Below are 17043 nucleotides of genomic sequence, written 5' to 3'. Positions count from 1 at the left end.
CGTGGAGTTGTGATATTAACGGGCCATTGTGATGGTGTGTGGGGTCCATGTGGGGATCCTACAGTAGGTTGATATGTTAATGAGCAGCTCATGCTTTCAGTTTAAAGTGGCATGGTTTTTTTTTGTCTTATGCGTGATGTGTTTGTACACATCATTGTATTTTTATAGGATGCTTAGAAGAAAGCCATTCATAATCACTGAGTGGAGAAGTTAAAAAGTGTTGAGGTTCTTGTTGGAAGCTATAGTACATTTCTTCACAATGTTTTGAGTGGTAGAGGATTAGAGAGAAAAGTTGCAAGAGATTTCAGTTTAATGTGAACTTTTTAAGTGTCAAGAACTTTTACTTCAAAATGGTCACTGAAAGGAATGTTTTACTAAATGGTATTATGTAATCTGACTAGGTAGTAGGAACATGATTAAGTCTTTATTGTTTTGCCAATCTGCAATATGAAAGATGTCATTTATAACTGGTTACTGGCATGCTAGATGATTTACAAATAATACATATGTTGATGAGAGCAACTAGAATGTATTGCCAGCATTTTATGAAGTGTTGGCCAGTTTTTACCAAAAACATGACAGAGTATATGGCCTAAATTTGTATGAATGTAGAAATATGGTCTGACTGCAGTGAGGGAAACCTGTCACCTGTCTAAGTAGGAAATTAAAATCTATGGCAGTTTTAGAATAAAAGTGAAGTTGGTTAAATGTTAGTTCAGAACTGATATTAGTTTGGGTGGTTTGTTAAGTTTAGGAAACAATTCTTATTTTATAAAATTACCAAAATTAAAGTACTGTACTAGCATTTGCATTGTGTGAAATTGCAATATAATAGTGGTTTCATAGTGGATAGGAGTTTAAGCTGCAGTCTGGTTGTACCGTTTATGAAATTGCAACATAATAGTAGAATAATTACATTGCAAATAGTTATGGTTTGGTATACAGTACAGCATGTGGAAATTTAGGTAGAGAATTTTTTTTTTACTCTTGTCTGTTAGTATGGTTGCCACTATTATTTATATAGCTTGCTATGTAATAGTTTGCTTCTACTAATGTCAGTGGTTAAATTATCTCTTAACTATATCCTTTTTCATCAGGTCCAAACAGCATTTAAATGTGCATCTGTTTTACGAGATACCATCAACCCTTATTTACTTCGGAGAATGAAGAATGATGTAAGAAATCACTTATCACTGCCAGATAAAAATGAACAGGTAACTCTTACCATTCACTACTTGAGATGAGTTATGAAATTGGTTCTTGAACAAAAGTTTCTGCTAGTGTGGTTCGTTTGGAAGGAAAAATAAAGAATACCACATAGAGGGCTATAAGAATGGCTTAGTATAATTTTGAATGTTATTGCTTTTTCATTGTACTACCTGTTAGTCAGATTTGTGAGAAAGTGGATAGCATTTAAGTGCAAATTTTGTTGGAAAATGGCAAATGAATGAATATGACTCCCAATGGAGCATGTTAAGGGGAATTTTGTGAACATTTTTCTTTATACTATATCCTTATTTAAGAATCATTCTATCTTCACTTGTCAAGCAAATTTCTTAGTGCAGGTGGATATACTTGGTCACAGTCTATGTGAACTAGTAACAAGTAATTTAGTGAGGCTTGTTGACTATGTATTGTAAGTGGATGTACTTGCACATGTTCTTGGTCATAGTCTACCTGAAGAACTAATGACATTTTTTAGTGAGGTTGTTGAATATAGGCTTTTTAAAATGTTAAAAAATGAGGGTGGCATATTTTGTAATTTATCAGTCATTCAAAAGAGGTGGGCTTTGTTTAAATGTATTTATTTTGATTTTATGAAATTGTCCGGATTGTTCATGGCTGAAAATATGTTGGTTAACTTTTTTACAAATGATTTCATTGGCACACAAGTGTATGTGATAAAAAGATTCTTACTAAAACAATAAATGGTAATGCTACAATTAATTGTTAATGCCAGAGAGTAACAAGAGGCAAGGTAAACCGTAATAGGCAAAAGCTTTCATGTGTATTTGTATTGGGAAAAATTCATTTGAAAAAAAATACTTACTTTTCCTTCTAGATTTTGTAGTTACATAACCGTTTTTATTGTGATAATTTACACCTTAACCTCTTGTCATATAACTAATCCCTTCAGTAACAAAGAATTGTGCTTTTTGTATGAGTTTTTCTCCACAATTTTTTATTCTGCAAAATATGCTTAAATTCTGTTTGTTTATATTTGTAGTTGGATGGAAAGGTATTACAGATTTCGAAATTGCAGAGATGTGGTATCCAGCTGCTGGAAAGTAGAGAGATGGTTTGGGAATGTGGTAAGAAGGGATGAGAAGGATAAAAGACCTGTAGGAAGGGCCAGAGGATCTTTGAGGAAAAAGGTGTAAATGGACTCTTGGGCTAAGTTGAAATTTAGGCAGAAATTCCACAAGACAAGAGAGTGGAGAGAGCCAATTTCCTGTCTGAACTCATAAAATGGAAATATTACAAAACTTTATTTAGGGTGATGTCTGAAAGGAAATAAAAAAAAAAAAATTAAGTTTATTCGTTACTGCATTATTGTTATCACTATTAAATATGTAGGTTATTAATTTTTCACATCATACTCTCTTGCTGTAAAATTGATTAAAATACAGTTTTAAATTGTTGTGAAATGGGAATTGAAGTTAATTTTTTAGCTATTTAATGAGACTACAGAGTTATATTTCAAGACTAAGTAGGATTCACTTAACAACTACAATAGTTTGTAAAGAAAAACTAAAATTGAAAGCAAGGTACAGTTTGACTGCCAGGTGGAAGAGAGAAAAAAGGGAATGAAGCCGTGCCTTGTGGCTGAAGGGTGCTGCAAAGAACCATCAACACTGTGGTGTATGCCATGCATTCCATGTTGTTAAGAAGGACAGGGATTGATGCATATATGATCTTACTAATCCTAGAGTACACCTTGGTACATATTTATTTAATTATTTTGTACTTTAATGAAACCACTAAGACATCACGTTTTTGTATGAACAGACAACCTTCAATAAATGGGAGGAAAAGGGCTGTGCAATTTATATTTACGTTTTGGTATCCTTGAATCACAGTGCTTGTTCTATCCAAAATCTTATAAGTATTTCACATTTTTGAGAATATAAATTGAAGTAGCTTTATTATTATAATTTTAACTGAATTTTTTACTATTATAATGTTGCGGTATATTTTTTATTTAAAATGCTTCTTTCCCCTTTTATCACAAACGCAGGTATTGTTCTGCAGTTTAACAGAAGAACAGAGAAATGCTTATCATGAATACCTCAATGGTGATCAAGTTAAATGGATTATGGGAGGAAGAATGAAGGTAAGTTTTCTTGATGGACCCTGTTGTGATTTGAGCATTTATAATCACACCCAGTTTTGGAGATATGTAGATATTGCTCATTATTATTCCATAAGATTTGACCCTGGATAACTTGATTTTGAGGATAGAGCTTCAAAATTTTTAACACAATGCAACCACAAAGGGAGAGCAAAAGTGAGAGGTGAGCTCAGTGCAAGCCTTAAATACGAGGTCCAGAGTCCTGGTCCCCAATTTTCCATAAAATTTTGTTGCCTTTGCCCTTTTCTACTTGTGCCTGTATTACTCTACATTAAAACTGAAGATTTTTGGGATAAATCATTATTATATTATTTTACTGTATTTGTCCATGCATTTTAGTTTTGATGTGTATTTTTGGTATCATGAATACAGTAATTGTAAACTTAGGCCAGCTATACTTTCCACATAATTGATGGTAATTAAAAGATTAGTTTGAGAAAAAAAAAACATGCTTCTGCTCAATTTATTAGAGACAAATAGCAAAAAATTTTTTATCAAGGTAATGTTAGTAAACTTCATTTTCATATCTGTAGTGTCTGGTTATTTGACTTCTAAATATTTGGAATCCAGACAAATGGTTGTAATCTTATGTCCTGTAGTTTTACAATTATTACTATATACCGTGTATTTCCACATATAAGAACTTTTAAATCCTAAGATTCATCCCTAATACGTACTACAATTCTAAAAATCAAATCTTGAATTCTAATGTGTATTGGTAGACTAGCCTCGGCGCAATAACCAACATACATTAAGATTCATATTATGAAATAAACTGATGATAAAGGTAATAAAACCATTTTTATTGTTACCTTAGATATTATTGGCAATCTTCATAAATAGCCTATTTGAGGAATAATTCTGTACTACTGATGAAACCAACTTTTATCTATACGATCCCAGCTGAGAAACTGTAAGCATGAGTCATCACACATACTACCATCATAAGAATTCCAGTCTGGTTCTGTTGAGTCAACTTTGGCTTTGTCATCGCTATTATACAAATCCTCTTTGGTACTATCAATGGCATTTTTAAAATAATTTCATGACACTTTCTATAATCACGTTTCCCCATGCTTTTTTAACGACATTGCAGCAAACATCAAGTGAGACAACATTGCAAAGCTGTTTGTAGCTGTATAGAACAATTCAGTCATATGAACGATAATTGTGTATGAAAATTATCGTTCATTATTGTATTATTAACGGTTCTTTGAGAATGGTGATGAAACGTAAACAAAACAATGGTTTCCCTTTTAGGCAACATATGTATGAAAAACATGTAGAATCGGCTTTGTTAAACCCAGCTTTGATAACTTACAAAAGGAATGTACTATCTCTGAATTAAGTTCTATTCGGCAATTAAAGACAGTGATGATATCGGTAAAATGCGATCAGCTGATTATTTCAAGACTGTAAACAAAACTAGCCATTTAAGACTGTAAAAAAAAACCAGAATGCAAATGGCCCATCATTGCTCTGTTCATATATTGTAATATGATAATATATGCAATATGATTAAGTACAGTAAAACAAGTTTTATTGAAATTATCATTATATTCTCAATACAACTGTTATTCAAATTTTGCAAGTAGATATCTATCAGTGTAACAACCTAACCAAGGCAATACGTACTCTCTCTCTCTCTCTCTCTCTCTCTCTCTCTCTCTCTCCCTCATCTCTCTCTCTCCTCTCTCTCTCTCATCTCTCTCGTCTCTCTCTCTCTCTCCCTCCCCCTCCTCACCGCCCCCGCGTCCACTCCTCCCTCCTCCTCTCCTCTCGTCCCCTCACCTCCTCCCTCCGCATCCCCCCCCCTCTCACCTCCTCTCCCTCGTCCTCCCTCCTCCTCTCTCTCCTCTCCTCCTCCTCCGCTCCTCTCTGACCTCTCCTCTCTCTCCTCCACATTTCCATTTCATTGACTGTAATACTACTCCTCCAATCTCCACTAATAAATTCCGGTTTTTAGAATTCTGGATGAAGCAATTGTAAACCTACATTGACATAAACAACTGAATTGAGAAACAGCTGATTGCTCATGTCATTTACCGTAACTATCGAGCATTTATTAAGAGTTCTGTTAAAATTGTCAAGTTGTTAAATCCTGCTGATTCTCAATGGTGGCTTCCATAAGTAAAAATAAAATACACTTTTGTTCATCCCTCATGCAGTGGAGATCTCAAGAAAGAATACTAGTAAATAAAAGCTGCAGGTTATAGCCAAGGCCGAATAAATTGAATAATGGCCAGGCGAAAGTGATGTTCAGAACTGGAGAAATTGGACCTAATACTTATACAATGAAGTAATACTTATGTGCACGTTTTCAACCAACTTCATTAATTTACGAGAAAAGGTATCTCCTTATTATGTCTTCTAACAACTAATGACAATGAAGATATCGATAATACTAAGTCAGCTGAGATTTTGAGAATGTAAACAATATCAAATGCAAATGGTGTACATGATGATGTTTATATTTTGTATTATAGTAACAATATGATAATAGTAATACTAGTAATACTGTAATTGGATACAACAAGCAGAACAACCTTTATTAAAGTCATCATTATTATATGAAATACAGATGTACTGTTTAATTTTTGCAAATAATCACTTTTCTTCAAAAAGCATTTTGGTTTTGTAATTTATAAGTCGTCTTATACTACAGATATGAGATAAAATCATGAAAATTTTCCATGATTTTGTACCTCATCTATCTAGAGGTCGTTTTATACGCAGAAATATACGGTATATAAAATGCATATGGTAAAGGTTTTCCAAAAGCCTGGTTTGATCTTATTTTAAATCATTACTGTAAAAAAAAAATTGAGTGTGGACTTAAGTGTGTAATAGTAGATGAGGGGAGTAGGTAACATAAAATATTTCTTGAATTTCAGGTTTTTGTGGGACTAATTAATCTGCGGAAGATTTGTAATCACCCAGATTTGTACACTGGGGGACCTCGTACCTATGATGGTTTTGAATCTGGATTACAGGTGAGTAAACAGATTGAAACATCATTTCAATTTTTACCAAATTTCTTCCCTATAAGACTTGCAAACACAATTGTAATGGAATTCCATCTTCTGATATTTCTGATAATCATTAACTATAATAAATTGTTACCATGAAGTGCAAGTGAACACTGTTTCCATGAGGGATTACAAAATGCTAGCATTCTTAATCTGGTCATAATGCTATCAGGGTAGGACTTTTAAATTTTATACAGGTAACATGATTGTAAACAGTTTGTATATACAGGGAACATGATTATAAACAGTTTGTATCCTTTCTTGGTTGTGATGCCAGTTTTTAGTAGACATAAAATTGTACCTTAGATGGTGTCTTCATTTTTTAACTGTGACAGAATTGTCTTCCTGCACTTAAACTAGATCTTGTATTGTGTACGTTTTTGTTGGTGTTGAAACAATTTAAGAATGGTATAGGTTTTCTTCATATGTATTGAAGACATTACAGTCAGCAAAATCAATTTCTCTCAAGAAGGAAGCTGCCAAAAATTAATTAGTGAAAATCCAGATAGTTTTGTATGATTTCTTTTTCTCCACATAACTTGATTCAGTTTTGTTGAATTACCATAATACCGTAGGAAACAGTCATAGTTGTCTTATAGAGAGATAGACTTATAAGAGATTGGTTTGTAATAATTTATTGCATTTATTGGATTGTTTATAATAACGTTACAACTTTCTTGATAATTCTCATAGTTGTCTTTATAAAGAGAGACATAGAGATTGGGTTGCAAAAGTTTATTGCATTTTAATGGGTTGTTTTTAATAATGTTACAACTTTCTTTGTAATTCGTAGTGTTTTCTTTAAGCCTGAATTGAAGTATGGTTGGTGGGGTCGATCTGGCAAGATGCACGTCCTTCAATCAATATTACGGCTGTGGTCAAAACAAGGGCACCGCGTGCTTCTTTTTACACAGTCACGGCAGATGATGTGTATCCTTGAAAAGTTCCTTATAGATGAAGGCCATTCTTATTTAAAAATGGATGGGTAAGTGATGTAGCTGGCTCAATAGAAAAGGTTTTTACAGTAAAACAGATTTTACTGCAAATGTCACTTATCACACTAACTTAAAAGATATTGTTATAAGAGACTTTTAGTGCATTCATTGCTCAGCACTCTCTCTCTAACTGGCCCTGAGGGAAAATAATGTCATTTGTTTGTGTCAAAATTCACCTTGAGAAGTGCAGGGAAGGGAGATGGGCCTAAGAAACTTACAAATAATGATAGTTTAAGAACAAGAGAATTTCCCAATTTGCACCCCTCTTGTTATACTATACAATACTCTATCACCTTCTGTTAAGTATCCAAGGTTTGTTTAAATGTTTTTGTCCCAATTTCCTCTAGCCTCCTTTTTTTACAAGTATTATTAGTAAACTTATCTTTTTTATCTGAATATGATGATACTAAAATAGAGGTTATTATATGGTGTAATGGTACTGTGTTATGTATATTGTATTATTACATGTATATTCAAGGGGTTTTACTTAATCTAAATATTTCAGCACCACCACTGTGTCATCACGCCAACCATTAATTGACAAGTTCAATGGGGACACTTCATACTTTGTCTTCCTTTTGACAACCCGTGTTGGAGGACTAGGTGTGAACTTGACAGGAGCAGACAGAGTTGTAATATTTGACCCAGACTGGAATCCATCCACAGACTCACAGGCAAGGGAACGTGCCTGGAGAATTGGGCAGATGCGCCATGTTACAATTTATAGGTAAGTTAATTTTTTTTGTCTCTTATGGGCATAGTTTATTTCATGTTTTACATTATAGCATGTCTCTTGTGTGGATGGTTGTTTCATGTTTTCGTATACAGAATAAGATAAAATTTTTTCCAATTGAGATTTTGTCTTTACTCTTCTGAATTCCATGACTCAAATTTGAATTTTTATTTCATTTTTTTATGTATAGGAGGAACAGCATTATGGAAAGTTACAATTTAGGGATATGTTAATCTCAAGCATATGTATTTGACAGAAAAACCTAATAAAATCTGAAGCACATGTAATTGACAGGAAAACCTAATAAAATATCAAGCACATGTAATTTACAGAAAAATCTAATAATCCAAAACTTGTAGCATAAGTTTTTATATAGGTAACTTACCGAGTAATTACGTAGCTACAAGTTTCTAGAATCAGCTGCTAGAATTTTGAAATTCACGGGTTGTACTATTTTCTAATGGGGAAAGAGAGGAATTAGCAAAATGGCTTTAATTTGTTTCTGCTGGGTGATGACTGTACTGCAGTTAGTAGCTCCAGCTTGACATTGAAATTCATACTTTCTGGTTGACATACCGTATATTTCGGCGTATAAGTCGACCCTTTAGCCCAAAAAAATCATGCCAAAATTAGGGGGTCGACTTATCTAACGGTAACAAAAAGTGAATCTTTATTATTTTGGCATATTTGTACAGGAATCCAGGCTTTACAGTTGGCTAATAAAAATGACAGCCTTTTTGAGGTAACTATGTATGTAAATACCAGTATTAAAAACATTTCACAGTGTAATACGACAATAATAATATATTAGAACATCCATTACCTTAAATAAAATGAAAAAAAATCAAAGTAACTTGAAGAAACACCAATCGCACAGCAAGTGTAAACATTGCGTAGTCATTTGTAGTACCGTAGTTGAGAAGGATGCGTTCACTCTGACAGTTTTGTATTTACCGGGGTATTGTTCAAAAACATTTATGGTATGACATCTTTATTTATCACATAAAATAAAATAAAAAATGTGTATTTAATGGTAAATATGTATTTAAAATCCTTCAAAATTACTTGAGTCATCGTCACTTGAATTAAACAATTCATCAAACATTAACTTGAGTGGCAGTTTGTACATACATAGATACGTAGGCTGTTATGCAGCGTTAGTTAGCGCTTTGTTTGTTTACATTTCACTCGAGTAACGTATCTTTCGTTTCGTCATTTCTAATCATATTTGCAGGTATTCATCTTTTATATGTTACACAGATTTGTTAACATACCGAGTATATTACCAGTATTTCATATGGTAAGTAGAGCAACGTATGTACCGTAATAACAATCAGGTTATTTTATATGATACGTTTTACCCTGCAGCTTATTTTGAGCGTACGGTTGGCCTCACATTTTATAGGTCGACTAATATACCCGATATTAGTTAAAATCACAAAAATTTACTCAGAATAGGGGGGTCGACTTATCTTCAGGTCGACTTATACGCCGAAATATACGGTATGTTTTGTGAAGTATTCTTGGATTGCACTATAGCCTTACGGCACATTTAGAGAGGGATAGGCATTATTTATTCCTGATTTTGACAGTATTTGTTCAATTTTGACTATTGCTGATTACGATACTTTTTGTACTTGACAATTATGTTGGACTCAAGTGCTTCTGGCAAAGCCTGTAATACACGGCTTACAGAAGAATCTTACAATTCTAACACTGTGTACAGATTACAGAGGACAGGTGTGTTCAATAGATTTAAATTGTAGCGAATGTATTGACCTTAAAATCACTCTTAAGTAAATTGGCAAGAGATAGGGAAAGAAAAGTGACTGTTAGGCAAATTATTAAGTCATTAGCTAGCCAAGAATCCTGCAATGATATTGTTAATGATGTCAGTGTTGATGAACCTGTAAGAGATAGGAAAAGAAAAATGACTGTTAGGCGAATTATTAAGTCATTAGCTAGCCAAGAATCCTGTAATGATATTGTTAATGATGTCATTGTTGATGAACCTGTAATTTTTATTGACCCTGTTCCCAGTTCTGTGTTTGTATGTGCTCCTTTACCCAGCTTCCTCGCTTCTGAACCCAACATCATTGCCAGCCAGTCTCGAGTGCAAAATTAATATAAGATTTGGTTTGATTGTAGAGTTGCTTTCACAGTTAGCCATGTCTGTGAATGTCCTTATAGATGATAGGAGTGTTTCAGAGTGCCCGATTGTGCCTAGTGTCAGTGCTGTCTGTTGAGCACCTGGTAGCACCTAGTGCAAGTAAAGTGTTTGATTAAGTGGCTGCCCGGCCCACCAATTCTCGTAGGCAAGGTCAGTGACATAATCCCCTAAACCTGGAAGGAGTCAAACTGGTAGCCTGAGGGAGGTTGGTGGGATCTGCCCATGGTTAGTTGCCCTTTGCTGAACCTGTTGGAAGTTCCCAGGTTGCAGCCAAGAACCATTGGAAAGGTGTGTTGTTGGATGTGCATTGCCTTTCATTAAGTTCAGATGAGTTTTCTTCCATACATCAATGGAGCCTCGCCCACTGAAAAGGTGTGCAATGGATGTCTCGGTTCCCTCTGTGCCATGTAAGAGAACCAGGTATCCTTTATCTAGTCTGTGTCAGTCTTGCAGTCATTGGGATAGCCCAGAACATTTTTCTTCTGGTTTTCCCTTTGCTGAGAATCAGAGTGTGGCTTCCAAGTGCTTGTCCTTTTGTAAGCACTCTTTGCCTCACATAGAATCTTTTTCTGAGAGCCCTCAAATGCCCAGGTCTAATCTGCAAGCCCCCTTCAGTGTCTGGAGTTAACTCTAAGGATTTTCAAATTTCGTCTGAATGCCTGAATGTGTCAAAGTGGCCTATAGCACCTGTTTGCTTTGCAATTTCAGTGTGCCCATCTGCAAGAAAGCTTGGTATCTTATGGATCGTTAGCAGGAGCAGAGTGCCCTTTAGCGACCGAGCGCCTGCCGCCTTCTGCTCATTTGGATTCTGACAAAGATTTTTCTGATATTTCTTTGGTAGTGGGAGCTCCATTGGTTGACCTCCCACCTGCTACTTCTGCACATCGCTCTCCCTCTCTTCAGGTGGTTACTCCTCCTTCTGCTCCTCAGGTGCTGGATTTAGCTTTGTCTCCAGTTTTTTCAGATAAATAGGATGATGATGATATCCTTGCTTGAGATACTCACCCTTGGCCTAAGTGTCTTTGCTTAAGTGTTTACTTGTGACCTTTCTTGAGTTCTTTTCTCCTGCTATTCCGTCATCACCCACTTCTGCTTTTCTCATGGAAGCTCGTTCAGGAGGTTCTTTGAAGCTTAATAAACTAGTCCTTTCTTTGTCCAAGAAAATACTCAGTGAGATTGACGGTTGGTTTTTGGAAAAGAGGGCTCTGGGCAAAGCCATTTTTTGCTTCCCTCCTTCAAGATTATCTAAGAGAAGACACCAGTTTTACCCCACTGGGGAAGCTCCTTCTCTGGGAGTCTGCCTCCTCCCAGGGGGATTTCTTTGGGCTTATTGATTTTTGGCAATGATTATGTTTAACACTACCAAGTTAGCTCACCTCCTCAAGAGAGTGTTTAAAGTGTTTGAGGTGCTTAGTTTTCTTGACTGGGTGGTGGGCACTTGCACATAAGGTTAAAGACTGCCCTGATCTTACTGATGAGCTTCCTCTGACTGGTTGGGGGTCCTGTCATGTATTAACAAAGGGATCAGAGATAGTTCACAAGAGTTGGCTTCCCTATATGCGATGGGTGTTCTGAATAAGAGGGAACTTTGGTGTTCTTGTACTTCTAAGGGGGTAACTTACTCTTAGACATCTGTCCTCCTTTTCTTGGAGCTGGACCATCAAGATCTATTCCCACAAGGCATTGTTCAGGGGAATACATATCCTAAAAAAGAAAAAAGAAAAAAAACTCAGGAAATCCATCTCAATCCTCTAGACGTTCAAAGAAAGTTTCAGTACACCTATCCAGGGCAATATCACCCCTACAGATGTGGCCCTTTCCCAGCAGATTTGCCCCCAGGACAATCAAGAAATCCTCTTCTAAATCTGTATGGTAGGGGCCAGACTCCTCCTTTTTTGGGAAAAATGGAGAGAGAAAGAGGGGTAGAGCCATAGATAGTCAACGTTCTTAGGAGAGGCCACCTTTAACCAACTTTCCAGTGGCATTAACAGGTTACTCCAAAGGCTCAAAGAAGGCTTTAACCCTTCTGAGAAAGTCTCGTCTCTCATAGAGAAGGGGCCAATAGAAGTGGTAGGGAGAGTGAACTCCCCCCGGCTTTCACAACCACCTGTTTGTGGCGCCAAAAGTGTCTGGGCTGGAGGCCCGTTCTAGACATCAGTGCTCGAATGTTTTCACAAAGCGAAAATTTGGGATGGAAACAAACCGTACCATTCTTTTCATCCATTCGCCAGGGAGACTGGATGACATCCATAGATATGCAGGATGCACATTTCCACGTTCTTTTACACCAGGAAATTCCTAAGGTTTGTATACAGGAGCAAAGTGTTCCAATTCCGCACAATGTTGTGGTCTTTCGATGGCACAACAGGTTTGTACAAGAGTTCTTACCCCCTTAGCAAAATGGTTGCATTGGGTTGGAGTAAGGATATCCCTCTTAACTCTGATTGGGCTCAAAGCCAATCAGTTAAAGTGTTCAGAGCACTCAGAAAACCCTTCTGTTAGCCCAGGACCTGGGCTTGATGATAAATACTCAGAAACCTTAATTAATTCCTTCTTAACAGATTCTATATTTGGGCATGATAATACTCTGAGTATTTCGAGTCCGCATCCCCAAAAGAGTAGAATTGGGTCTGAAGTTGGTCGACAAGTTTCTCTTTCTAAATCAGTGTTCCTTGAACAATTAGATGAGTCTTGTAGGGACATTATCATCAACAGAACAGTTCATTCACCTGAGCAGACTTTATATGAGACCACCTCAGTATTTTTTAGTAATCAACTGGGACAGGAAGGTAGTCCCAGATTCAGTAGTGTTCCCAGTGACTCCTGAAATAAAGTTACATCTACATTGGCAGAGTGTAGAACGAAGAATTTCGGAAGGGAAATCCTTCCTTCCAGTGAGTCCCAACTTAGACTTCTACTTAGACATGTCAAATCTAGGTTGGAGACCGATCTTAGGAGGCAAGGAAGTCTTGTTAAAGTCGTCTCAGGAACAAGAGAATTGGTATTTAAACGTCAAAGAATTGAAAGTAGTACAACTGGGACTTCAGTATTTCAGGTCTTATGTATTCAGCAAGGTAGTGACTATACACTCAGACAATATGACTTCCTTCCCTTTCATACATAAAGAACCAAGGGGGAACACTTTCTCCCGTATGAGGTAACGAAAGATCATCTTTGGGGAGATCGGAATCAGACCACCCTTCTGACGCAATTCATTCAGGGAAAACCCAACATTTTGATGGCCGAACTGAGCTGCCAGAAATAAGTCTTGCAAATGGAATGGACACAGGACTCTGAAGTTTGCCTGGATCTCTGGAAGTTATGAGGAACACCAATCTTGGATCTCTGGAAGTCATAGGGAACAGCGATCTTGGATCTGATTGCCACATCAAGAAACAACCATCTGCCTCTCTTCTGCTCGCCAGTCCAGATCTGTTGGTATGGACAACAGATGCATGCTTCAAGACTGGTCAGACAAACACCTCTATGCCTTTCCACCTCTTGAGTATGATCAGGCAAGTATTATAATAAACAAATTCCAGAGCTACAAAATGTATCCATGATTCTAGTGGCATCCTTTTGGCCAACAAAGGAGTGGTTCTAAGACCTGATATTGCTACTAGTGGATTTCCTAAGACTACTGCTGCAAGAGAGACTGCTTCTCAGACAACCCCATTTTTGGCAGTTTCATCTGGGTTTGTCTTCTCTGCCTCGACAGGATTCTTAATACAGGCGGCCCGCGGTTAACGGCGCAATCACTCAACGGCGAATCGGTTTTACGGCGGTTGTCAAAAATATTCATTAAAAAAATAAGGCATTTTAAAGGTATCTTTACGGCACAAATTTCAGTTAACAGCGCCGCTAGCGCCGTTGTCTAACGAGTTCATACGTATGCAGAAATGCCGTTCAGACCATAAAGGTTATGCAAATTATATTAACAAATTTTATGGAGAGTTATTACGTAGGTATTAGGGTAAAATATATGCCTCTGACGCTGTTCTATGCCGAAAATATCGAGTTACATAAGTGCAAATTTAGCTATGGATGTGTCGATTCATAAATGTTCATGCTTTTGTTTTAAATGTGTATGAAAATGTATGATGTGAAAGGCATTATTATTTCTGTACAGAAATATGATACAAAGGCAGCTTTTGAAACTGCCCTTCACGTTATCAAATACGATGTTTTTTCATGTTCTTGTAAGCCGCCGCCTGCCGCTCTTCCGAAAATATCGATTTAAAAAAAGTGCAAATTAGCGATCGATGTGTCGATTTTATAAATGTTTATGCTTCTAAGTTTAAAATGTATATGAAAATGTACTACGAATAGGGTATTTTTATTTCTGTGCAGAAATATGATAAAAAGGCAGCTTTTGAAACTCCCCTTCAAGTTATCGACTACGTGTCGATTCATAAGTGTTCATGCTTTTGTTTAAAATGTGTATGAAAATGTATTACGTGAAAGGCATTTTTATTTCTGTACAGAAATATGATACAAAGGCAGCTTTTGAAATTGCCCTTCACGTTATCAAATACGATGTTTTTTCATGTTCTTTCTTGTAACCGCCGCCGCCTGCCGCTCTTCGAAAATGTCGATTTAAAAAAAGTGCAAATTAGCCATCGATGTGTCGATTTTATAAATGTTTATGCTTTTATGTTTAAAATGTGTATGAAAATGTACTACGAATAGGGTATTTTTATTTCTGTGCAGAAATATGATAAAAAGGAGCGCTTTTGAAACTCCCCTTCAACTTATCGACTACGATGTTTTTTTTCAAGTTCGTTCTTGTATGCCGCCGTCTGCCGCTCTTCCGAAAATATCGTTAAAAAAGTAAAAAAAAAAAAGCAAATTTAGCGATCGATGTGTCGATTTTTCAAATGTTTATGCTTTTATGTTTAAAATGTGTATGAAAACATATTGCGTAAAGGTATTTTCATTTTTGTTCAGAAATAAGATACAAATTGCAGCAGCCTTTGTAACTAGGCTCCACGTTGTAATGGGATGGTTTTTTCATGTTCGTTCTTGTCCGCCAGTCCGAAAAATGCATTGTGTTATTTTATTAATTACTCATCTTTTCCATAAATCCTTTAAAAAGTTTATACATTATTTCACTGTATCCAAGAATATTGTATGTTATTCCTCATTTATTATTGTCATTTTTAAAAATACTACCGGCTAAACTTAAGGCCAAGTATTCCGCGGAGCGGCCAATGTTGTGGTTTGAAATCAGCTGATGAATACGAGTCTGTTTCACCATAACGCAATTCTGAGCGAATGCTCTTGCTTCTAGTTAGCATAAACGAATATCTATATACTTGACTTATATGAGACAAAGTTATTTTTTCCATATACAGCGTGTTTTTAGGTGGAAATATTTATTGAATATGTCTCGTTGTGAATGTGAACTACTATTTTTTTTCGTTAACAGATTACGTTGGCGGCATGTTTATTGCGTAAAAAATTACGTGATTCCGTTCGCAATACGTAATCCTTTATATCATCGTAATACGAACTTTACGCTATTTATCTTATATCGGCGTGAAACCAACAGTAAATGTGTTCTTTCAAGCACAGTAGTTTTGATTAAAATTATTTTATCCCAATTTTATCTACAGTTGTGTGTGATGGCAGACGTTTACTGCAGTTTTATCCTTGTTGGCCGATGTACGATAATAGTCATTAGCAGCTTGAACAGTTTTTCTCAGCTTCAGTTATAACTAGGTTTAAATTTAACGGTATATTTCCCGATTGATCTTTAAATCTATATTGATCTCTGATCTATAGCGAATAAAGTTATTACATTAAGATATCTCAGTTCTATTCTATACATAACGCCATTTATAACAAATACGGTAATGTTGCACTGTAGTACGATGATCGAAATACAAGCCAAACAGATGTTATCCAGTTCGGTTGTACTTAGAAAAAAAAAATATACTAGTTTCTCGTTCGGATTGTTCATGGCTGTACACGTTTCACGCAACGAGTATAACGTTAACACCATACTTTCATCATTCTCTTTTGCTGTTATTGAACTTATGTAACTAGAAGATGGATAAAGTTAGACCATTGTAAATTGATCTCTCATAAAATCGAACTATCGTAAGACTAATGATCGTAACCTGAACACTACAGCTACCTGTACACTGTATAAACTTTATTATATCTTTACATACTTTAGACACCCACATGTACTGTACAGTAATTTCTATAGTACTATACTGCATAAATATAATTTTACTTATTGCGCCGTTGTGGGATTACAGCTCCTTTGACTGGTCTAGAGTTTCGAAAGAAGGTGTGCGGCGGCCGTAGGCTTTAAAATCGCTCAACGTCGAAAATCGCTTGGCGTCGGTGGCCAGGAACGGAACCCCTGCCGCTAACCGAGGGCCGCCTGTATCAGGAAGCTCCTCCATAAGAAAGGCTTTTCAAGACCAGCTTCACAAGCTATCGCCAAGTGCAGACGACACTCCTCTGATAAAGTATATCAGGCGAAGTGGGCTACCTTTCAAGCATGGTTCAGAAAGCACATTGTGCCGTCTTTAATCAGATTTTTTGACACCACAAGGCATTAAGAAGTGGCAGTATACCTTGGAACCTTGATATGGCACTTAAGTGAGAGCCATGCTATAGATAAGTGGGCTTGTTCCAAGGAAATGCAGTTTGCTTGTTTTCCTTGGGATTTCTAGCCGAGAACAAGTTAATTTCCAATCCTTGCCTCGCTCTTTTATGATTAAGAGCTTGTCAGGTATTTTAGGTCCAAG

General features: G+C 36.3%; 1 protein-coding gene across 3 annotated transcripts in view; it reads left to right on the top strand.

The window, feature by feature from the left end:
• LOC135202346 (DNA excision repair protein ERCC-6-like) overlaps positions 1-17043 on the top strand; it is a 397074-nt gene that overhangs the window by 368548 nt on the left and 11483 nt on the right. For all 3 annotated transcript variants that reach the window (XM_064231709.1, XM_064231710.1, XM_064231708.1), the window contains 5 exons: positions 1098-1214; positions 3239-3334; positions 6247-6345; positions 7188-7366; positions 7882-8103. In XM_064231709.1, the coding sequence (XP_064087779.1) occupies positions 1098-1214; positions 3239-3334; positions 6247-6345; positions 7188-7366; positions 7882-8103 (713 nt within the window). The remainder of the gene's footprint in view (positions 1-1097; positions 1215-3238; positions 3335-6246; positions 6346-7187; positions 7367-7881; positions 8104-17043) is intronic.

The sequence above is a fragment of the Macrobrachium nipponense genome, chromosome 30 (genome assembly GCF_015104395.2).
Source record: "Macrobrachium nipponense isolate FS-2020 chromosome 30, ASM1510439v2, whole genome shotgun sequence".
Taxonomy (NCBI): domain Eukaryota; kingdom Metazoa; phylum Arthropoda; class Malacostraca; order Decapoda; family Palaemonidae; genus Macrobrachium; species Macrobrachium nipponense.
This window is presented reverse-complemented; position numbering and strand designations above follow the sequence as displayed.